This window comes from Hippoglossus hippoglossus, chromosome 3 (assembly GCF_009819705.1).
Source record: "Hippoglossus hippoglossus isolate fHipHip1 chromosome 3, fHipHip1.pri, whole genome shotgun sequence".
NCBI classification, from domain to species: Eukaryota; Metazoa; Chordata; class Actinopteri; order Pleuronectiformes; family Pleuronectidae; genus Hippoglossus; species Hippoglossus hippoglossus.
Window position 1 is genome coordinate 25,356,264 of NC_047153.1, and position 23,842 is coordinate 25,380,105.

At 41.1% G+C, this 23,842-nt stretch overlaps 2 protein-coding genes across 4 annotated transcripts; one reads left to right on the plus strand and one right to left on the minus strand.

Annotated features, from left to right (window-relative positions):
- Positions 1-12,693: 12,693 nt before the first annotated feature.
- Positions 12,694-18,806, minus strand: mrpl46 (mitochondrial ribosomal protein L46). Of its 2 annotated transcripts, none has more exons than XM_034571856.1 (4): positions 18,516-18,806; positions 17,019-17,220; positions 16,538-16,708; positions 12,694-13,094 (listed from the first exon to the last, which is right to left on the minus strand). In XM_034571856.1, exons 1-4 carry the CDS (start codon positions 18,774-18,776, stop codon positions 12,850-12,852), a joined length of 879 nt encoding a protein of 292 aa, XP_034427747.1. In that variant the 5' UTR covers positions 18,777-18,806; the 3' UTR covers positions 12,694-12,849. The 2 variants fall into 2 exon arrangements, with proteins under 2 accessions (XP_034427747.1, XP_034427739.1); XM_034571848.1 differs by having other exon boundaries at positions 12,694-13,097.
- A 490-nt stretch (positions 18,807-19,296) lies between these two features.
- On the plus strand, positions 19,297-23,476 carry mrps11 (mitochondrial ribosomal protein S11). Of its 2 annotated transcripts, none has more exons than XM_034571895.1 (6): positions 19,297-19,485; positions 19,654-19,752; positions 19,842-19,940; positions 21,091-21,220; positions 22,279-22,344; positions 23,289-23,476. In XM_034571895.1, exons 1-6 carry the CDS (start codon positions 19,397-19,399, stop codon positions 23,394-23,396), a joined length of 591 nt encoding a protein of 196 aa, XP_034427786.1. In that variant the 5' UTR covers positions 19,297-19,396; the 3' UTR covers positions 23,397-23,476. The 2 variants fall into 2 exon arrangements, with proteins under 2 accessions (XP_034427786.1, XP_034427778.1); XM_034571887.1 differs by having other exon boundaries at positions 19,298-19,485; positions 19,651-19,752.
- Positions 23,477-23,842: the final 366 nt, after the last annotated feature.

The following is a 23,842-nucleotide window of genomic DNA, read 5'->3' on the forward strand; positions in this document are numbered from 1 at the left end:
TTACCGCTCACCCCCAAACAAACTAACAACAGTCAGGCTGACATTGTGACTCCTGATGGGATGCAGATCACATTTATCTGTGCTTCACAATTAAGCTCTTTGTCAGATAGTGTAGTGATCCTAATTTAGAGCTGCTGTTGTGGTTGAAACGATTCTTGATTGAGACACAGTTTATTGTTGAGCTTTTAATTCATTTTAGCTCAGTTACAGAGAGAGTTCTTACCTCGCAGCGTGAAACACATCGTGTATTGATGCTTTAGTTAATAATAATTTAATGAAGGCTACATTTTACACACATCTCGAATGGACGTAGAATCCTAGGTTTCTCCTGTGCATTTTTAATGTTCACCTGCGAGGCAATCACACAAAGGTTGATTTTTATATAAAAATACCAGTGTTTTCTAACTTGCCTGTAGTTTTCTCTTCCTCTATTGTTTGCATATATGCATCCGCGTTCTCCTCCACTACTTTAAACCATACTCTCCTTTTCTACATCGTTTTCCTTTTCCTCTTCCACCATCGCCCCCTCCTCAGAATGGTCTTCCAACTCCTCATGGATCTATATGTCATGTTTTGCTCAGCTGCCTCCCCCTGAACATTATCTGCTTCTCGTAACTGTCGGCCTTGTATGGTGGCTTTACTGTTCCACCATTCACTCAACCCTGTTCTTCTCATAAATATGTCATGAGAGTGTTTCGTCACCTATACACGGACATACAAATAAACCACAGCCGTTAACTGGCTCGTAACTTACAAGTGGAGATGCGCTTAAAAAAACGGCAATCCTCCTCAAACCTCAGCGTGGTCAAGGAGCCTGCAGGGGCCCGAGACAGCAAAGAGGCTGATCAGCAAATTGCCTCTACCCCTCCATCTCCTCCTCGACACCAGCCCATCTCCTACTCACCCCCACCACAGTGCTGAGCTGTGGACTTGCAGCCTGTAAAGAGGTTTAGGTGCAAACAAACAGCCCATTTAGAAGCATCTCTTCTCCATTTAGGCCGTCATTATGGCCCTGAAGGCCCTGGCTCAGCACTGAATTATGAATTAAGTTGTCAGGAGAGCCTCTGCTTATGAGCTGAGGGGGTCATTTAAATTTAATTTGAAAAGGGATTCTGTTAAGAATGTATGCTCAGCAACCTCCTGTGGAACTTCTCCATCAGAGTGAAGAGGGGTAAGTACTGACAAGGGCAAATGAAAAAAAAATGGCTGGAAAAGCATTGACTTGCTATGATAATGCATAGTGCATGATGTGATGAAAGTTACAAGACACTGACATCACCAGGGAGGGGATCTGAGATGGTTATCAAAGTCAGAGTAAATGCCTGGAGTTGATCTCTTTTGTAGCAAGCCTGTGTTTGCTGGCAGATGTCTTGTGTGAGGTGTTGCCTCACTTCGAGCATTTAAAGTTCTGCTGAGCTGACTCCAACTTACCAGTTCCTCCAGGATCACTCCAGTTTTTGTTGTTATGTTCATAGCTGCAGAGAATAAAGAATTGCGCAGCAGCTTTTCAGAAAGACTGTGTTCATTTTACTTTGTAATGAATTGCAATCATACTTACAAAATGTAATGTAACTCGGCTAATTAAATTAGTAAGTAACATTTTTAGGTTTTGGAGTGTGGGTTGGACATCACCTCGGGCTCGAAAGAAACTGAATCTGACATTTGTATATGTTTTCTGATGTTCACATAGATGAAAGAGTAGCTCAGTTATGGAAACGTGCATTAGAGACAATCTAATTTCTTGTGGTTTTTGCTTGTTCTTTCTGCATTTTCAGCACAATTTCTCTGTGTGGTGGATGTGTTGCCACATTGATAAAGCTCTTTATTTTATTTGCTTGTGTTTGAGTATTTGAGTATTTGAGTATTTGACATGACACAAAAACAGTGCATTTGGCTTCCTCAGCCACCTTATATTTGGCAATTTTTTTGTCAAGAAAAGGCGCATTTTGGAAAACAAATACTGTGATTACAAAATTCATAAAGAAAGAGAAGACGCATCTTCACTACTTTCCATTATCAAGAAATGAAGCTAAAATACCCCAGATACGAACGCCACCATCTGGCACGTTTGGAGCCAGAATCGGTGCAGTAGCAATGTAAAAATGGCGCCGCAGATACGTATGCTCAACCAATCGTGAGAGAGTCTCAGGTATTAATCTTGACATTTTACCAATTATGGTTTTTTTGGGCATCAAATAACTGATTAAAACCAAACATCACCAAGAAAGGAACCATCTTTGAGAAAATATATTTAAGGTATAGCAGATTTGCAGCAGCGGGCGCTGTTGTTAGTGACAAGCAGTTGCCCAAGGACACTTAGGCATACAGATCGATGAGACTGGGATCGAACTGCTGACCTTCTGGTTAAAGGACGGCCGCTTCACCCCTCAGCCACAGCTGCCATAGTAAGAGGTGGGTTGTATGACCTATACTGCAGACAACCACCATGGGGCGATCAGGACGCTAGCAGTGGTTCAGCAGGCAGACACTTAAAGAAATGAGCCTTCTGCACGGCTGCCACCATGCATACTGTATGCAACACAGTCTAACATCCTGGAGTCCCTGAGGACTTCCCATCAAAAGCTCTTTGTCTTTTATCATCCCAGTAATGTTCTGCAGCACTTTGATGGAAAGATACAGATGACTCTTCCGTCTCTGGTGTGGTGTAGTGTGCCTCACCGTTTGCAGTTTCTGTTAATGATGATAGTACCGTCGAACATGAACCTCGGTGCCTCTCTCTCCCAACACCCTTCCGGACAAGACTTTGACTTTCCTACCATTCTGCCAGATGCTGGGTCCTGCTGTAGCAGATGTTGTCCTGCCGATCCCGGGGGAGCTGAGACAGGAGCCGCTGCCAGAGAGTAGCTGCTCAGAAATCCCCCAGGGACCATTGATAGTCATCAGAAAGGTCTTTGCAAGGGGACTCGCCCTTTCACAGGCCACTGCCAAAAACTTCAACCCGTATCAATGAACATACTGCATGTGACTGTACAGCATGTGGGAGGTTTCCATTTAAACACCAGCTGACTGGATTTTGCTTCATTTGCTTCTGTGTCGCCACTTGTTTCACATTTGTTGCTCTTTGATCACACTGAAATCAAACACCTCTGCCTGCTCCCTTTATACATTATACAGTGTTGAACCAGTGCACTTGTTCCAGCCTTCCTTCCATATGCTCCCAGTGACCTGGAGGTGTGATGACGCGCCGCTCCAGCTGGTGGCTGGTGGTGAACTGTTACCCCCAGCAGCCAATCAGATGGCCTGCAGGCTAGAAGGAGAGGAGGAGGGGTGCTAGGAGCGGGTGACAGTGATGGAGGGAGTCGGGGTCAGCGGAGGGGTTGTCCGTCCTGACATGATGCCATCTTACTGCACAGTTAGATGTGACCTTAACCCTCCTGCTGTCCATTCACACTCTCTTCTTTGTCACCCCACCTCCAACCCTAGCACTACATTTGTCATCCATCCATGCGCCTCCACCCCCCACTCAACAGTCTGTTATTGGAGTGACAACTCCCAGGGTAAGGAGGAAGGATCTGGGTCATACAAAGGAGCTGGTGGATCCAGACAGTCAGAAGAGGGGAGGAGGACTTGGCCTGTAGGCCGGAGGTCTGCCTGCCAGACACAGTATGAACAGGGCGTGTGTGTGTGTATGTGCGAGTGTGTGTGCAAATGCTACTGTATGTGATGGAAGGGATGAGGACAAGAGGGAGGAGGTTTGGGTTTATGCAGAGAAAGAAAAATACAAGAAATGTATTTTATTTCTACAAACTCTTGATTATATCACTTACAGTAACTTACAAAAAAAAACTAAAAATAGATAAATTATGCAGGGCTTACCATCTCGCAGCAAAATAAGCAAATGTAAAAACTTATTATGTATTCATAATGCAAATGACTAAAACACAACTTTTGGATGGAGGGATGGGAAGGAGTAGGGCGAGAGGGAAGGATAGACGGAGGTGTGGAGGACTAAAGCTTTCTCCTGCAGAGTGGAGACAGGGACAGGAGGAAGCAGGAGGAGTGTCTGCCGTCTCCAACTGTTTCTCCACGGCAACATTGCACACGATCTCTCACTCTTTTGTAATACATGCACATTCATTGGAGCTGGACTTGCACAAAGCAGGAACAACCAAAAGTGAAATATGAGTATTAAGCTTGATGATTTAATGTGCTGCTTCAAATTAAGATATGGCATCGCTGTATACTTACTCTGTTGCCAATAAATCATCCCTCATGAATTAACATTCACACATTAATTCACACATTTACATTTTTCCACATTAAAAATAACAATTTGTAGAAAAAATGCCCTTAACAATATTAAAAAATATAAATACATTTAAAACACTATTTATCACTGATATTAACTTGCATGACTTGTCGTGGAACACAGGTCTGTTTGAGCACTGTGACCTCTGATCAACTTCTGCCTCTTAACTTATTTACAGTTTGCTTTTAGCGTGACAACGCTTAACAGCAGCCTGCGGCCTCAAGTGGTAGAATCATAACACACTGAAATAGCTTTCAAAGATATTGTCTTGAGGACCTTTGCTTCACAGCTGCCATGGACAGTATTTTACATAAACAAAGAATGAAGAGACTTAGTGACGTGAACAGTGTTGCTCATGGCAACCACATTCAACTATTAACCAACTCTGCAAAAGAGCATTTTAGCCTCTTTTAAACTAATTATTTTGGTTTTCCAGTCAACAACATCTTTTGGTTAATTCTCTCTGCTCTTATTCGTGCAATATTTACCGAGTGTTTTTGGTGGAGAAGCTTTAAAAACTCATTGTATCATCAAATGTCCTGCACTAAATAGCAGATAGACAAAGTTAGCAACTAGCTCATGAAAATAGTGCTAAGTAATAAAATATATATATATATATATATATGTATAAGGACTTTTTGGAGACTAAAGCTTAAAAAGAACAGAATATTGGACTTTTGTATCTGTGAAGAATGGATGCTTTTATTGCTTTGTGTCAACTGGATTTGTACATAAGCAACATTTTGTCTATTTATCAGATGTGTGCAAAATCTTACTGTGTGTTTGTACCATTTATCTATTGTCTATTTATTCTTTATTTATTTTACTTAGATAGCTTTTATACCTACTTAGGACCCATAGCTTTCTAAATCACATTCGTGAGCTGGATGCAACATAATTTCATTCTACTTTGCCCTTTTCTTGTGTGTGTTCTGAATGACCAATAAAGTGAATCTTGGACCTCACAAAAGTTTGCAAACATAAGAGCACATGCTGCCTGCAAATGTGGTCGTGTTTACTACATTCATGATTCTTACACTTCACAGTTCTCTAAAAGCTGTGATGAGATGTGTTCAGAAATGGAGAAGGCCATGGAAGTTAATTTTTCATTCAGTGGTATCCTTTGTAAATTTACTCAAACTCATGCTTGAAATTACCCAACCACTAGCTTGCTAAACTTTTGCATCTGTGACTTCCAAATGCTGACAGTAATGTTAAAGATTAGCATCCATGTCACTATTATCTAGTGGCAGTTTTCTCACAACTTATCCACTTTAACACTAAGCATATGTACACGACTTCCCACATCGTAACTGTGAGTTCTGAGCTCACGAGTTCCATTTGAAGGCAGCAGAAAAAGTTAATTTTATATATATATTAGTCAAAATATGTTTATTGCATACATATTGTCATGTCAAACAGTTCACACAAGTTACAAACATATTTTGTCATGACATTAATGGTGTCCAGCAGTTTTATGTGTTCTGTCACAACGCCAACACAAGGTAAAGTGTACTTTTCTTGTACTGCTCAAAACACTGAAGAAAAAAATATAAAAAACAAGTCAAAAGTGTCTGTCAGAGACTAAAGTCCTGCGTGTGGAGGAGAGAGTTCTGTTATTTTTTAAGAATTACCAGACATTGGACACATTTAGGCGACACCATACTAAATGTGTCATAGTTGTGACATACACCTGCTAGGGGCTTTCCTCGGTTACTCCATAAGGTAACCACAGCCTTCAGCCAGGAGCAGATGTCATTGGGTGGTACCCAACCTTCATTGTGTGAGTGTTTCAAACCTTAACCACGACACTCTCCAGTTGGTGGGTCGGCAGTGGTGGCCAAATCACTGCCCATCTGCTTCCAGCTTTCCTCCTCTTTTATGGTCCATTTCCTTGTTCAGCCTCCTCCCCCATCCTGCGAGCAGCATGTTTTTTGCTCCTCTTGCTCCTTGGTCTTATTTTAATATTGCTGCCTCTTAATGACCTACAACAGCAAATGAAACAATAGGGGAGAAAAGTGGCTTTTTCTATAAACTATTCTCGCCGGGAAGGATTACCTGTGAGGTCAGAGCAATAGTCAGGCTGGAAGAGCCTATGTTCTGGAAACAGAAGCGGGGGAAGACAGCCTAATGACTAGGCTAAAGACTAGGCTAAAGGCTAAAGGCTAACACGTACAGACCGGTGCTCCAGAGTCTTGTCTTTGTCAACTCCATGTATCTTACAAACAAGATGGATGAGATCAGAATGAGAATCACGATACATTACCTCATAATGGTGTGGTTTGATATTCCAGGGGTAGCTCATGTAGATCCTCAGTACATGCTTCTGATGTTCAGAGTCTAGCCAAACAAACAGGAGTTTCCTGAGGGCATCCATGTTTTCCCGAGCAGATGCACTGGAACGCGTTTAGATCGGAAGTCGTAAAAAAACGACACGGAATTATCGACTTCCGACTTGCAATGGAACGCAGCATTACAAACAAGATTGATGAGATTGGAATGACAATAACGATACATTACCTCATCGCTGTGCATCCTGCAAACAGCTGTATAATTTCTAATATTGTTAGAAGATTGTCTTTACTAACAAATGGGTTCATATTTTATGAATCTTTTTTTTTTTATTAATATGTTGAGTATTTCGATTTTTTAAACCCTCTCTGCACATAAGAGGATCTAAACTTGTGCAGTCCTTGTTCATGTTGTATCATAAAAGTACAAACAATCCAAAGACAGCTGCAGTGTCTCTGTGTCTTCTTGGTGTGTGTCCTGAACTCGCTACATGTCTGTCTTTTTTTCACTCCTTCCTAGACAAATGAACACGCTGACACAAGTTGACAATGGAAACAATACCACTTCTTGTCCACAGAGGGCCAAGATCAACGAGAAAACAAAAGTTCCTTGTTAGTCGAACATACTTTCTTTATCAGCTTCTCATTGCAACCAATGTGATTCTGAAACAGTTTCCATTATTTAATTTGAGAGATTAAAGTATTTATATGTCCTTCTGCTTCTCTCACTGGTTTGAAGTGGGCAGGGCTGGTCCGAGTGCGGTGATGTCATGCTTTTCTTCAGCAACATTTCAGTCAGAGTCTGGTGATGGTGGTGGGGTGGCTGCTTTTTTCTAAAGGGCCACTGTTGATCAAATCTACTGTAAATCCGATATTTTCAGCGTTTCAAGCTGGCTTGAGGGGATCTTTGATTGGGCTCTCTTAAGAGTATTAAACGATAAACATTTCTTGAAGATTACAGAACACTGCAAACCATGTGCTTGCTAGTATGGGCTACTTCGGGGTAATGCCATACACGTCTTTACATACCTCCACCAAGGAGGTTCTATTTTGATCCCTGGCTGGTTAGTTGGTTCATCAGCAGGATTATGCAAAAACCACAAAATGGATTACCATGAAACTTAAAGGAAGATTGTGGTGTGAGTCTGGAAAGAACCCGTTAGATTTTGGTTTGGATCTGGATCTAGAAACAAACTAAGTACTCAATCAATTTCCATGACATTTTGTGAAGGGGCGGGACATGTCCCAAAAGAGAATCCCTTAAATGTTGTTGCAGATCTGGATCAAATCTTTCATAAAATTTTCTTTAGCATTGTAAAATAGGCAGTTTTTCACCATTTTCATTGATTTCTCTGAAAAAGTGCAATTCCAAATAAAAATCCACATTTAGTGAATTTGAATGTGTAGATTCATAAGGGGACTGTTGGGCCTTGCACTGTTTGACATTGTAGTCTTTGCATTGTTTGCTACTATTTTCTAAATCTGGTACAGTGCTATGCTGCATTACTTTGTCCTGGTGTGTGTGAGTAGTTACAGTGAAGTTTAATCTAATTTAATCTGTTGTTAGAGCTCAGGTAGTAGGAGCACTGGGGAGTGAATGCACTTGAAACGCGGTTAGCAAAAAGGCAAAATCTTACACAGCAGATGTCTGTATCAGCGTGTGCAGCTGTATAAAGCCAAAGCAAGATGGGGCTGAAAGTGTGCGTGCTTAGCTGACTTGTCACTGAATGATTAAGGGTAAGAAATATAGTGCAGTGCTGGTAGCATTGCATGCTGGGAGAGTAGAACCAAAGAGGGTGGTGGTTAAGGCGCTTAAGGTGGTCCGGCTCTGTTGGGATCCAGCAGCCTTGCTCAATCCTTTACCTGCATGTTCCTGTGCTTCATTGTGTGTCACATAAAGAGACTTAATAAGCGTCTTTATCAAATGTGGTGGTAAGCTGCTGTGAATGACCGGCCTGCTCACGTCCCACCCACAGTCAGAAGAGATTTGCATAAAATAAAAAATAAAGAAATAAAAACGCTGCAGTGTGTAAACACACTTTAGAGAGACGGAGAGGGGGTTGCTGTATTTTTTATGTGAGTGGTGATGTGGAGCATCATTCTCAATAAGTCAAGTTTGAGTTGTAACAGAGCTGCTGTGTTTTCTACAGATGGCTCCTGTCTTCTGGAGCCAGGCTCTGTTTAGAAGCACAGATGATGCTGACAGGTCAGAGTGGAGAAGTTTGACTGTGTCCTCTGTTGCTCACTGCGCTACTCTGCCCAGTATATTTTCCTAGATGTTTGTATATTAATTATTATGCAATAAATGAACAAGATGTTCCATCCACGGACAGGAGATGCAATGAACAATTTGGAGGATGCTTTTACCCCTGATAGAGCCTGACAGTGCCACAAGTGTGAGTGCTATTATTAGCTCAGGTCACCCCAATGGAGCTGAGCCCCTCAGCCTGGCACTGCCTCACTCAGTGCATTGAACTTCAAAGGATCACAAGAATAAGGTTAAAAATGTTCAGAGGCTGCTTTAAAATCAGTTTGAAATCCCCTGCGACAACGGGGCCAGTGTGAATGTGACAGTGTGGCAGTGGAGGTAACATCCTGCAGCACGAGTTGAAAAGCGGCCATCAGCCACCTCCAAGCAGCGCGGCATTTACCCTTTCAGGTGGAGAAAAACTGTGAGACCTTTTCTTTGACATTTGTTATCCTGGTGTTTCGTGTACTTTCTAATTGGAGGAAGACGTAGACTGTGGACCAGCCTCTGGCAGGAAGAACAGCTGAGATACTTTAGTGGAGTGAAGTCGGGATCTTCTACCTCTCACTGCCTCAACCTGTTCAGGTGCACTGGTGTTTCTGTAGCTTTATATGACAAAAACTAAAGATAAAAATAAACATGAAAACAAAACGATGGTTGAGAGACAAGTGTATTTAAGAGCACTTTCACATCTACCTTGTTTGGTCTGGACCTTCTGACCTTTCAGTTTAGTCTGAACAAAAAGAACAGGTGTGAAGGTGCCTCAGACCCCCAACAGACCAAGAGACCAAACTTAGTCTGACCAATAGAGGTGGTCTCAGTGCCGATCGAACTGAACCATGGTTCCGTTTGTTTGTGTGAAAACCTTTATTTGGATAGTTGTGACTTTTGGACCAATTGCAGAAGTTGAGACAGCACTAAACATTAGAAGGAGAAAAAGAAAGTTATGTGTCTCACAGGATCACTTCTCCAGTCTTTCGTTTTCCAATGATATAATGTTGTTTGTAAAAAAACAAATCACTGTCAAGTATAGTCCATGTAGCTGATGACAACAGGACATATGTATAATCATAGAAAAGTCTTTAGTGCTCTCCCTTAATTGCAATTTGAAACCAAAACTAATCGGATCAAATGTAAACGATGAGACAAAGACGGTTATGAAAACGTTCCAGCATTCAGGGATAGTCAAACAAAAGATGCATTCAGGGAAATGTAGGATCTGGTGGTTTTGAATCTTCTCAGGCTCCACTAGTTCAATATTGTTTTGTAATGTCAAAGACTTCAAAGAGGCAGATAAAAAAAATAAATGAATGGACAAAACTGAATCAGCAGTGGAGATTTTTTTTCCTTCTAACTCTCAGCTCTAGACTTCCCATAATACAACTCAGCGGTATGTATTATTTTCACCCCACCGAGTTAGTCATCATGATTATTTTTTGAGACGTGACAAAGCTTCTCCAGAGACATGGAAGACTGTGTTCATAGGCTGAGTGGTATCCTGCTGACGAGTAAACTGAACATTGTGTGTTAAATCTGTGCACTGCCCCTTTAAAGAGGACTCCTGAGACTCAGTGTTGCACTTCCCTAATGTTCAGGGACTGACAAGAGACAGAATTATAAAAGGACATTCTAAATCAAAGCAGCAGAGGCTGGGATATCCTGGCCTTCATCATAATGCACCTAAATAAGGTCTTCTACTTACACCCCTTAACACATTATTAGCAGCTATTTTCTGAGATTGGAAAAAGGTCATCCAGAGCCACTGAAGTTAAGTAGCACCCCCCATGACTGTTGACTTTGACATGCAGAATTGGTAGAGTGGCCCTTTAATCTGTATCTATCCTGCATCTAATGTTAAATCCAACATGAGCAGCTACTTTCCCTTGTTATCTACGGAGAGGTTCCACAGGGACAGATGGAGCTTCAGGTGTCTCGCTCCAGACAGAGAGTCACTGAGTCTCATCATTAAGGGATGGTTTCAGGGCTGAGACAGACACTTTCATCACACTGTTGCTTTCTCTGTACCAGTGATAATACCTTTTGACGCCAGGTACCAGGACTCGACTGGCGGCAGCAGGAGGCCCATTTTCACACCTTAACTCTTTTCTGTGTCCAACAGTTAGAAACGACCTTCACATCTCCCATCTCGTCTGACAAAGCGTGGCTGCTTCGCACTCGGCCAATCTCACAAACAGCTCGGCCCACAGGCTTTCACCAATCGCTGAAAATAAAGATCTAATGCCAATGTCTACATCATTAATAACTCCTTGTCCCAGCAGACACAAATAGAAAGAACAGGCTGATAGCAGGCACAGAATGGGTCGGGAATATCAGAACGCTCTCACCTAAGACGAATTATCGGAGCTATTCCGAAGGAACATTAGCCTGCTATGATGGATATTTTGAGTATGAGTAGGAGGAAGCCAAGTTGATCAGAAAAGCTCTTTCTGCAGTCCCCCTCTCGAGGTTACACACAAACACAGGCGTAATTATACAGCAGTGCTCGTCTGCTGCTGGTGTGCAAATACTGCCATCTACTGTTCACCAGCAGGTCTGCCCAAACACTGCACCCCTGAACAGCAGCAGTGTTTTCACTGCGAGATGCGTTACGCTGCAGTTCTTTATAAAAAAAAAAAAACGAGTAGAAAAACTGCTACATTAAATTGATGTGACATTTATTTGAACCAGAAGAATGTGTTTTTCCTGGAAACATTTCTGATGCTCACTGAGGTCTAACTGAGGACCCAGCAGAGCCAGTAATTACAAAACATAAACAAATACAATATTTTCTATATCTTCTATAAGTTTTGTATTTGTAGTTTTGTATTTGTTTAACACTTTTGGAAAACCGAATACGCAAAGTGAGCTACATGCTTTTAGTTTCTCATTGTATTTATTCCAAACATTTACCCATTTACTTTCCTTTTCCCCTGAGTTAAACATATTCTCAATACTGTGTGGGAGTAACTTATGATATGCTTTCTACAGTATTTGTACAATGTTTGACTCAACTAAATCTTAACATTTGAGGGTATATAACTAAATGAAGTGTTTCACAATAACCACATCAATTGACAACTCTCCCTTTCTATATCTATGTGTGGTTTCCATGAGAATGGTCCTTGACTTTGACTTACGAGTCAAAACATTCTCAGTAAAACACACCATTCAGAAGCTTTGTGTAATGAAGCTTAAGCTACTTTTATTTATGTCTATGTGATTCCTCCTTGACGACTGAAGTGACTTTTGAGAGTTTTTAAATAGCCACTACAATCATGTCGCCCAGAACTGTCCTCACTTGAACTGAGTCTGGATCCACTAACAGAAGTCCAGGTGTCGGGTCACAGCTCGTCATCATATTTGGGGCCAACCCTTTCACTTTCAATATAAAGAGGAATTTAAGAGAAATGCTTATTCAAGATATTTCCTGCTATAGTTATTTTGACGGTGCTAGACATAAAATTTCGGTTAAAGAATAAAAGTACTGAATAATTTGGAGAGACAGCTATAGTGCTTGAATGTGTTACCTACATGCATTTGTTTGTTTTTCAGGAAAACAGAACTGAGGGTTTGAACTAAAAATGAAACATTTGCATAAATACTAAATAATACATTTAGAACAGGTTTGACGCAGCAATGACATGTCGCCCTTGGCAGCCTGCTATTGGCTGATTAGTCAGGCATGAGAGGGCATGGTGAGGTGTCACTGCAGTTAGTAATGGAAAAAAAATCAATTTGCTAAACGTTGCCTTCAGCTTCTTTACACAAAGATGTTATATAAATACTAATAAGTTAAAGGTTAGGGTAAGGTTAGTGTTTTATCCACACTGGTGTGGATGGTACTTGGTCATATCAGACACAACTGAACACCCATGATGCAAACATGTGGAAAAACAGTTTATTTATACAGTTAAACATACGTGTCCTATTGACTGAAAGAACATCATATGGTACAGGACAACAGATAAATGACAGAGATACTTTCTGGGCCTCATAAATATTATTCTGTAAGTCAGTGTCCCTTGTAAATATTCCAGGCTTCACAGGTCAAGGATGAAGCGTTCGACCTTCATCATGTATGCTGGCTTCAGGTAGCGCTGTAGTTCACTTTTCTTCAGCCACATGAAGGGGGCGTTTATGGCTGTGGTGGGAGCGATGTCTGACAGAACGGCTTTGAAGAAGAACACCTTTGTTCCCTCAGAACTGTCCGTCCGAGCAGCTTTGGGCAGTTTGTACTTGTACACTCCGCAGGGGGCATTGCTGAGGAAGGTTGCATTGAAACCAGCTGCTGTGGGCAGAGGACACGCTGTGAGTTCATGCAGCTGGAGACAAAAGGTGAGCTTAAGTGCAAACGCTCCTTAACTTTACAGATCAGGTGATGCTGCACATGTATTCCCCTGGATTACGAGCGCTTGACTGCTATAATTAAGTGTTATATTACCCTGGTACTCCGTTTCCCATTCTCACATTTTCCTCAATTAAGTTTTAATGTACTCTCATGTAATCTAAATCCCACGGTCCCAGTTGGCTCAACATGCAAAGTGAGGCAGCAGCACGGCCATGTTAGAGATTCAATCCCCGCTCGGTCCAGCGATATTAAAAATGGATCAACTCCTGCGACTGTAAGACACTTTAAATACAACCCTGCACGAAATGCCACATGTTCATGTCAAGTGGAGGGTTTTAATGGAAAGTGATTGATGGAGTTGTCACATTAATAGTTGATGAGCAATGTTGTGAAACAGTTTTGGATACTCAGTCCCTGGTATTTTATTTCAATGCTTAAGAGCTTAAAAGCTTAATTCACCACTCGCAGATTTCTTTTTCTTTTACAGCTGATGTTAAATATCTCGGATGAGGGATATGCTGCATTTCATCCTTTGCAGGCTGTGACCTCTGACCCTTAACGTCCTCCCCATCAGTAGCTTATCATGCAACTGATGAATTTGCTGAAGTCTGAGATACAGCTGACATCTCTATCATTCTGGGTGCAGAGCCAATCACAGACAGAGACAACAAACCAAAAACATGATGATTACGTAGTGAACTCGTCTGTGTGACCTCTTCATTTCTTAGCACAGGATTCAAATTTAAAATCACTCGTACAGTGTCTGTTCTAAACCGGCCTGTTTGGAATGGACTGTTCTCTCGGTGTTAAAGCTCCGGAGCTACAATATACTGTCACTGTTTATTGTTTGTGTGCAGAGCTTTTTATAAAGCTTTTTTTAAGTGTGCAGAGTGAAGGTAGAAAACTCTGTGTTCATCTGCATTGTTTTTTATAAAAATGAAACTGAATTTTTTTTTATTACTGTTCACATGTGTGGCTTGTATATAAGAATGGTTCACTGAACTGATGTTATTTTTCCATACATTGCATGTCGACTATTTCAGAGGTCTGCAATCTTCATAACCAAGTTCACAAGTTTTCAAAAATAAAATATCTGTAATTTAACTTCATATAGAGCAGTACAGAAACAAAACAAACAGTGGGCTTTTACTTTGAAGACAACTTGCTAACCAGGAAGTGGCTCTATGAATGTTGTTGCCATGATGAAGATCAACACCTGCGATTCCTGTGAATGTCTGTGTCAGTCTGGTAAATTTAAATAAAACTAATGGGATCATCAAAATGATCTGATGGGACATTATTGGCTGCAGGCTGCCGGTTGCTAGTTTATCTGAGGACGTAGAAGAAGACATGTTCAGCTCGGTCCACAGACATAAGGCACACTGCCCCGCCCCTCATTGACTACGACAGCACCTGGACTCCACCTCTGTGTATGAAATGTGCTTTATAAATAAAATTGCTTGGCCTTCCAGAGCACTGGTCGCCTGTTTATTCAAATGTTATTTATAGTGAACGTATTGCTTGTCCACATCACACCAAACTCATGTTATGCACTTCCTGGGGCAATTCACAACACACAAGGCAAGAGTGAAGTCGATAAAATGAATGGTTTGCAATATGCATTCCACATACAGACAGATGTTAGTGGAATTAATAGTAAACATATAAATAAAACAATCTAATATTTACTTCATACCATCATGACTTTCAGATGCCGCACTACGTGAGGGAGAAGCCTAATCAATATTTGTATACAAGGCATTCATACAGTTACTACGACTACTATGCTATTCTGAAATTCAGTTTCCAAATGCGAAGAAAATCAATCTCTGTTTTCAAATCCACTCAAGTCAAAGTCAATCAACTTCCGTGTGTTGGTGATAAAACCATATGAGTCATATCACAGTTTGTTATGTTGCAATGGAAAGATATAAACGGCTCAGGCCTGTGTCTTTATTAAAGATTGCAGTGTAACACCAGCCGTGATTACTTGTCATTGAAAATGCGATTACTTGTCAGAGTTTAAAGCATGATCACATTAGGGGGATCTATATTAATGCTTGGCCTTTAGATTTTCAATTTTCACATCGTTATTATTTCTTTATTTTCTGACCCTGACCGGCAGAAAAACAGTTTGCAGATCCAGGACTCTAAAATGCAGCAGCATCGACAGTTGCATTAGCTGCAAGGTGCAAAATGACAGGGTGAGAGAGAAGGTCTGCAGCTGTTATGATGAGCGGGCCGATGGGAGGAGGTGGGATGTGTCCGGTGAATATTTTAAAGTGTAGTCTGCTCTTGCTGACTTTTCCATGATTATAATGAAGCTTGAACGTGTGCTGCCTACACAAGTGGCCTACAATGGTGTGGGCCTTTATACTTACACTGAGTCCACTAATCGGAGGGTCAAGACACTGACCGTAATTTGCCCCTGACAACTGTACCAACAACGTGGTGGGATGTCAACTGCACTTTAGTGCTTTGAGTGGTCCTAAGTCTAGAAAAAGACTTAACATGCAGTCCATTTACCAGGTATTTAACTTTCCTCCACATATTTGCACACACACATTTTGAGGGGCTTGGAACTCTCCAGTAGTATGGACGACAGTCATAAAAATTCTAAGACTATGTAAACAATGTATTTGCGTGGATGTATACTCAGTGGCAGTGAGGGTTCCACTGGAGGTGTCACAGCTGCTGCTGCTGCAACGATCCGAAGCTGCTCCTGCTGTCAGACTTCTAGAAGCTAGACTCATACTAGGGACTAAAATTCAGCATTTCTCTGCCTCTGCCACTTGATTTTGACCGTTCTTTTTAAAATATATCTGCTAGTCCCCCAACCTCATAACTTTGACACCTCACTAACAACTTTGTGCCACAAACAAGCCAAAGTTGTTGTTGGAAGTCAGTAGCAGCTGAGTTTGCCAGTGGAAGTGCTACAGAAGCTGCCACTGCCACTATTTGAGGCTGACTTATACAATACCCAAAAAGCAAATCGGTAGCATCAGTTACTATATTAGATATTGAATGACCTCAGCTCCTAATGGTAGTATTACAAAACGCTTACAGAACTCATGACAGTAGAAACAGTTATGTGAAAGATAACAGTATCATCATATAATAATTATAAACATGGATTTAGCTGTCTGATATTTATTTTGGATATTTTTAAATTAACATAGTCTTCCCTGACCACAGATAAGTCTTTGCAAGACTAAAGTAGTTTAATGTTTAATTGATTATATTTATTAGTTATTTAATGGTAGTTAGCTGTGCATTAGGGAGCAACAATTTAACAGAATCCACAGGAAAACACTGAAAACTTTAGACATTAAATATTAGATTAAAATATCAGCAGCTTTAATTTATTTTGTCCGTGTTACCTGGCAGGGAGGTGAGGGCTCTCTCTGCGGTCTGTCGCAGCGTCTCTCCCTCCTGCCACGGAGCCTGAGGCAGCAGCCACAGCTTCCCGGCGCCGACCTGCTGCTCAGCCAGAAGAACCAGCGAGTCGGCCAGACAGCGCTGCACTGAGGACAGGTCCTTATCTACATCAGCTAAACAAGAGACAGACTGTCAGCAGCTTCCTCCCTCTGAGACTGTGGAGCAAGAGTTATACAAACTTTGCAAACATCAGAGGGAAAAAAATGCAAATCAGAAACAAAAATGGTGATTTAGTTCAAACTCAGATGCCTTTATAAAATCTGTTTATAAAAATGTCTTTCCTGTTCTGTTTCTGACTAATGATTTGAGGGAAGACAACAGACTATTTCACTGAGTGCATTTCTCACATTTTTATATTGTGAATATTCAGGTTTACTAGTTTACCCCACAAGCCAAAGATTTGGTTCATTTGTCCATACTGACCTCTGACCCTCGGTGCTGGCTGGAAGTTCTTCAGCTTCTGCTCCCAGGAGTCTTCCAGGTCCTGAGCTAACACGATATCCTGGTCCCTGCCGTCGTCCTCTTCATCAGAGTCATAGTCGTCCGACTGCTTACGACTCATCCTCTCAGCGTCCTCCAGCAGCCGCAGCTCGTGGTCCGACAGCAGGCTTTTCTCCAGCTCCATCTGAAAGCAAGTCACCGCAGGTCGTCATGTCAAACTGCAGGACAGTTATTCTCGCTGTGTGTCATCTGATTACTGTGGTGGAGAAATATGGCCGACATTGACCCTTCTTTCCTCCTCATAAATCACAGCTCAGCATTTAAATCAGAGCGCTGATGTCAGATTATGTAAACTAACAGAGGGTGTTGGTCTACAGCGACAAAAAATGACATTATCGCAGAGAAATGTGGCCAAACAAACAGCATGATAATCCCACATTACTCCACATATAAAGAATGACAATTTAAAGCATATGCACAAACTAGATGTTTGACCATTGGGACTTTATGAAAACATATCAAATTAGTCTCAATGTGATACAGAATCTTATTTGTCTCATTATTAACTTGGGCAAATAAAATATTTAAACTCTGAATTATTTCAGCAGGATATCATTCTAATAAATGTATTGTGATACAGCAATTTACTGCACTGAGGTCTCCTCAGATATTCAGAAAGGTGATGAATATTTATGAATGGTAAAAAGCATGGCCGGAGCCTTGGGGGAATTTGAATGAAACAATACTGTGGTCCTGTAGAGCTGGAATGATTAGTTGTTTAATAAACTAGTAGGTTGAAATCAAATTAATAGGAAATGTTAAGATTATTTATTATCAATGCCTCAGTTTTCTAACAGTAAACACAACATCTTTACTATATATACACATCTGAAAATGTTAAGATGAGCATTTCCACAACTTGACATTTATACTCTGATCATTTGATGCATAATCTAAAAAAAAATACCTGTCAGATGTATCGATAATGAAAATCAGTGTCACTTATTGCCTTACATTACTCATATGAATACAGCTGCATACAAGACAACTTAGAGCAGTTTGATCAAACACAACTTTACAACAAATAAGCTCCAACTTAAAGTAAAACAATTAAGGGTCTTACAATAAGAGTGGCTCTACAAAGCAAGGTCCACGAGACAAGGGGAGGGGCCACCAGGTGAGGTTAATACTCTACTTCAATGGAGCAGGTGTCCAATACATGTGTAAACGATCTGCACAGAAATGATATGGAATCAACTTGGGGCTTGAGACCCCGGGGAGTTGCTGGTTCTGTCCCATGTGTCATTCAGCTGTGTGAAGCAGAGCACTGGCCATGTGACGTCAGCAGAACTTGTCAGCTCACAGATTTCCCTGTGACACTGTGACAGGAAGCACGAGGCCATTTCTACCTGCGGCTAATGAATCCTTTAGTTCCCCTCCACCTGCTGCCTGCTCCTCTTTAGGTCTGAGCCCCCTCACCTGCTGCATCATGTGTCTGAAGCGCTGCTCCAGCGGGCTGCTCTCCGCTGAGATGACGGGCAGCCTCTGCAGACACACCGCCGCCATCAGGCTCCACGGGGAGGTCGCTCTCTCCGTCACGGTCGCTGCCTGAGAAGCTGCCCGACACATAGAAGAGCCGGAAAACTGACGAAGCCCCGTCTTCAGTGCCACCGTCCTCCTGAAACAGGACAGAAACTGCCCCAGAGGCCGACCTGCCATTCCTGCACAGGGCGCCGCCATCTTTTTCTGCTGCGTTCAGAGCACAGGCAGAAAAATTGTAACGCTGGCGGTTTAGGTTGAACACATTCTGAAAAGGGGGGCTTTCATCCACATTATTACCCTCACAACACAATAATACACAATATTAAAATATATCAACACGATTTGTAAACTATTTTCTTGTAATATATCTGGACCAAGAATAATATTTATTTCATATGGCGCCTATAAGTGAGTGTTCTCAATGGTATTATCATATTTACGAGGGTTTGCGAAGAACTTGAAAGCAGCATTTTCCTATTTCCTACCCACAATCCTTTGTAGAAAAAAGAACAGTCCATTCTGATAAAAGTAGGGTACGGTGAATTTAAAATACCGTTTAAAACACACAAACACATTCTGTTACGTACTATTTAAGTATATTTTAATATCTGTTAGCTTTAAAATAATATTTTACGATCTATTTTGCAAGTTAAACTTTTATATTTGTTGCGGTAACTATAATGTTATAATTACTTTACCTACCGTCAAAACACAAAGCTTTTAGTGGCACGGTCTGTTACGGTAGCATCTTCAATGTCACGTTTGTGGTGTTAGATTTGGCTGAATGTGGCTGCATTTGTTAAAGAACCGTACAGAAGATGTATAAATTTAACTGTTTATTAGCTGGTTCTGTCGGTAACGTGTGTCGACAGCTGGCGGCCTCCCTAAACGTGAATGGAAGCTCCCTGTAAGTGTGTTATTGATATAGTGTGACTAGCATCATGCTAGCTAGAAGCTAGCTGTCACAGTCTGCTGTTCGCTCGCAGCTGTGCAGCATGTGCTGTGTTTTCCCTCTGAGGTAATGGACGGTGCTTTGTGTTGTTAATGTTAACTGGTGTGTGTGTGTGTGCAGGTGTGGAAGCAGCGGCCTGAAGCGGACACTGTGCAGCAGCGCGGTCAGACTCCAGCAGGCTTCACCCTCCCCTGACTCCGGGAAAGCAGCTAAAGACTTCAGGTCTCATCTCCTGTTCAACCTGCTCGGGAAAGTAGAAACTCAGATAACCACAGTAGAATCCATCTGAATCTTTGTGTTTACACCCGCAGCCACTTCCCTCCCCTGCCTGGTCAGGACAGCGCGCTGAGGTGGGCTGGGAAGAAGTTTGATGAGCTGCCCATCGTTCACATTAAAGCCACATACAACAAGTAAGTGAAGCTAGTGACATCAAACTGTGAAGTGACACATCCTCAGTTGTTATAGAGACATCAGCATATTGCGATATTGAATTCTGTTCCCACATAATCTATAATACTTTGCACATTAATACCAGATGATGATTATCATTTTATTCCTCATATTATGTAGGTCTGATAATTAAATATCAAACCAGGGTGTGCATGATGAGAAGGAAAATTGTAGAGTAGAAATAAAGTCACTTTATTTCTACTCTACAATTTTCTTTCTCACTCTACACTCTACTCTACATTACTTTCTCACAATGGAAACTTTTGATTGAGTGCAACTAATAATATCATATATTATCTGTGTTTTTAGTTCCAAATTGATCGAGCTAAAACATAAATTCGAATGACTTTTGATGCTTTATGTATAGAAAACTACTCTGACATTTAGACGTTTTCAGATTTATAAGTTGCCACCTGACTGATTTCTGCTAATCTTATTTAAAAGTTCAGCTTTGTAAGGAGAACAAAACTAGTATTTTCTACTAGCTAGCTTCAGTCCCCTTTATGTGATCATACAGTTTGTACAAGTTTCCTCTCAATAGAGCTGTGCAATGTTAAATCATCTTTCATTTCATATTATGCATATCATATCACAGAACAGGATCATTCTGAACAGGGCAGGGACTCCAGTATGTAACTCATACTGGAGTCCCTGCCCAAGGAACAATGTCCATCTGTTGGGACATGAGATTTTAGTGATATCACACTGTCCTACTCCACATGTAGAATTTCAAACACTGAAAAAACAGACTGAACATAAACAGTAAATTATAAGTCTACATTGATTTTGTGTTTAGTAATTAATAGTTGTTGTGAATCTGACCCTGGTGAAATAAATACAAGTGGCAGATGTATTTTCAGGAGTCTAGTGAGTGTCGATCTGAGAACAGAAGCAGATTTTGCGGAACAAAGCAGCAGAAGCTGGTGTAAAGCTGCAGAGCCGTACAGAGGATAACCTTCTTATTATTTTGTGATGCTGTCAGGTCTGTTATGGGGAACATTCGGCTTGTCATCAGTGTGACAGTGTATGAAATTCAGCCTTTTTAGTATTCAAAAAACAAACTTTCCAATCAGTCTCGAGTCAGTGACTCAGTAAACTGTCCTGTGGCAGCACACACATACAGCTGACAGACAGCGCGGGGCAGTCCATGGTCAGGACGTCTTGCGGAACAGAAGGTTTCAAGAACATCAAGAAGTCGACACCCATCGCCGCTCAGACTGCGGGCATTTCTGCTGCTTCGGTAAGTTCTCACATGACGCTCTGACACACACTCACTGTGAGACAGCAGGTCAGAGGCTCGGTGTCTTGCTCAAAGACACTTGGACATCAAGGCAACATGACAGGAGAGGCTGTGTCTTAAATGTTACAGTACAATCTGTCTAATTGTGAGAACAGCGAGTTGTTTCAGCCCCTGCTGCTCCTCCACTCTGTTTAACAACCTGTAATTTGGGACTCTTAAATGCTGCATATAATCTGCCCTCTCTAAGGACTCAGACAGATTGGAGCCGTCATTGTTAAAAAGCTCATTTAGACTTTGTGTTGGCCTGATTTATAAAGACACACCAAGTTAAGGTTGTAGTTTTCTCCTCACAGTAAACACACTGGAGAAATAAGGTTTGATTATAGGGCTTTTATAGTCCTGTATTGTTAGCTAGTTTGTCAAATGGTGAACATATTCTGACCTCTAAACTGTTGTCACATTTTATTGGTTTTTACTACAGCTAAAGATAAAAATATAAGAAGAGCTTTAACCAGAACATTGTCGATTTTATTGTCAGTAGAGCGAGTCTCAAAAGTAATACTGGTTATTTTCTGCTACAACGATTTATTTCTTGGTCCAGAAAATATCACAAAATAATGAAAACCACAGCTTCTGAAAACCCAGTGTGATTTGTGCAATTACTAGTTTTTTCTCAAACAGTCTCAAACCAAAAGACTTTCAGTTTAACTTTAACACGAGACAAAAGCAGCAAATCACCACAACTATGAAAGTAGGATAAACAAATGTTTGGCCTTGATTGTTTCACCTCTACAGTTTACCTTTCTTTGTACTGTTTCCTGTTTCCTGTTTATCTCAAATTGAAAAATTTGGTTTTAAACTCATTACTAATTTGTTTATTTTTGTTGTATCAAGAAAAGTGCTGTGAAATAACTAATATGTTACAAACTGTTTATGGTTGCTAATTACATCTGTTAACCCCCATGGTTTGACGTCCACACTCATTTGAACTGACTGTTGTGAACAGGCAGTCAGACAGATGCCACGCATTCATCCTCACTGTCTCTTCCTCTGAACAGAAAGCCACAACGAAGGGAGTAACGTTTGTTCGAGTTTTGGTCCAAGGTCTTGGTCCTGGACGTCAGGTGAGTACAAGAAAGAAATCCAGTGTATTACTGCTGCTATCGTGAGTTGTTGGCTCGTGATCCCATTAGAGAATCTACTGTACCACCACAAAGTCCCTTTGAATTATTGTTAATCTTGTTCTTCAACCTTTAGACATTTTTAATGTGCTGCTACACCAGAAATTATTTTCTTAAATGTCAGAAAACAGTGAGAGATTATCCAGTGCTTAATGCAGCCTCCTCGGAGACCAACAGTCCAAAACCCATAAAGGGATAGTTCACCGAAAAATGAAAATGAACTAATCTACTCACCACTATGCAGATGGAGGGGTGGGTGAAGTGTTTGAGTCCACAAAACACTTTCTTTCTGAAGGAGTCCCTAGTTACTTTAATTGTATTGGATTTGGCTGCAACACTGTTTACCCCTGAAACTCCTTTAGTGTTTTGTGGACTCAAACGCTTCACCCGTCCCTCTGTCACATAGGTGAGTGAATTGTAATTCTTCGGTGAACTATCCCTTTAAGAATTTCTATCTACATTGATTTACAATTTAACAGATTTACAGACATTCAGAACCATCAAATCCTCTGTGTTTCTCTCTGTTTATTTTATATTGATCAACTAATTGCTGAAAAAATAAATTGACTTCAGTTCTATTCCAAAAATGTCCATATATTGATGCACTTAAGTCATCAGTTTCTTTTCATGGTCATTGGTCGCATGAGTGTTGATCAAGTGCAAATGGGACCAGTGGAATGATCGACATGTTTTACATGTTCTATGGCCGACTGGTTTGTGTTGATCTAATGATGGGCAGCAGAAAAAAAAAACTGACTGTACTGAGAAATTATCCCGAATTCATAATTGACTTTTTTTATAATGAGGCTGTCGAAGGAGCCACAGGCAACTCAATCTGTTCCTGAGAGTTTCAATAATGAACAAATGCCTTTATCTGTGGTGTGCAGTCTGCGATCAAAGGCTTGACGATGGGAGGCCTGGAGGTGGTATCGATCACCGACAACACCCCCGTGCCACACAACGGATGCCGCCCGCGCAAAGCCAGAAGGACGTGATCTCCTTGTACCAGAGCGAGCAGCAGGATGGAGATGTTGTGTTGAAATATGCAAATAAAGTGTTAAGTTGTGTAACTGCCTCTGAGCTGTCCACACGTTATTAGAGGAAATAATGGCAGAGCGTGTTGTTAATGAGCTGAGAACAGGTGTGTGTCCTCCGCTCACTGCAGACACCGATATGGTCATTAGAGCACTGATGTTTACACACACACACACACTCTTGTACTACTATCTTAGTGAGGACACTCATCAGCATAATGCATTCCCAGGCCCCTAACATGTTAAGCACTTGGCTTTTAAGCACTTGGCTTTTAAGCACTTTACTCACCATAATGTCAATGTATAATTATATATGGATACGCCAGATGTTCTTAATTAGTTTGAGTTATAATTATTGTATTTCTTTCTCTTATGAATTCCACAATCTTTCAGTTATTTATTCATTA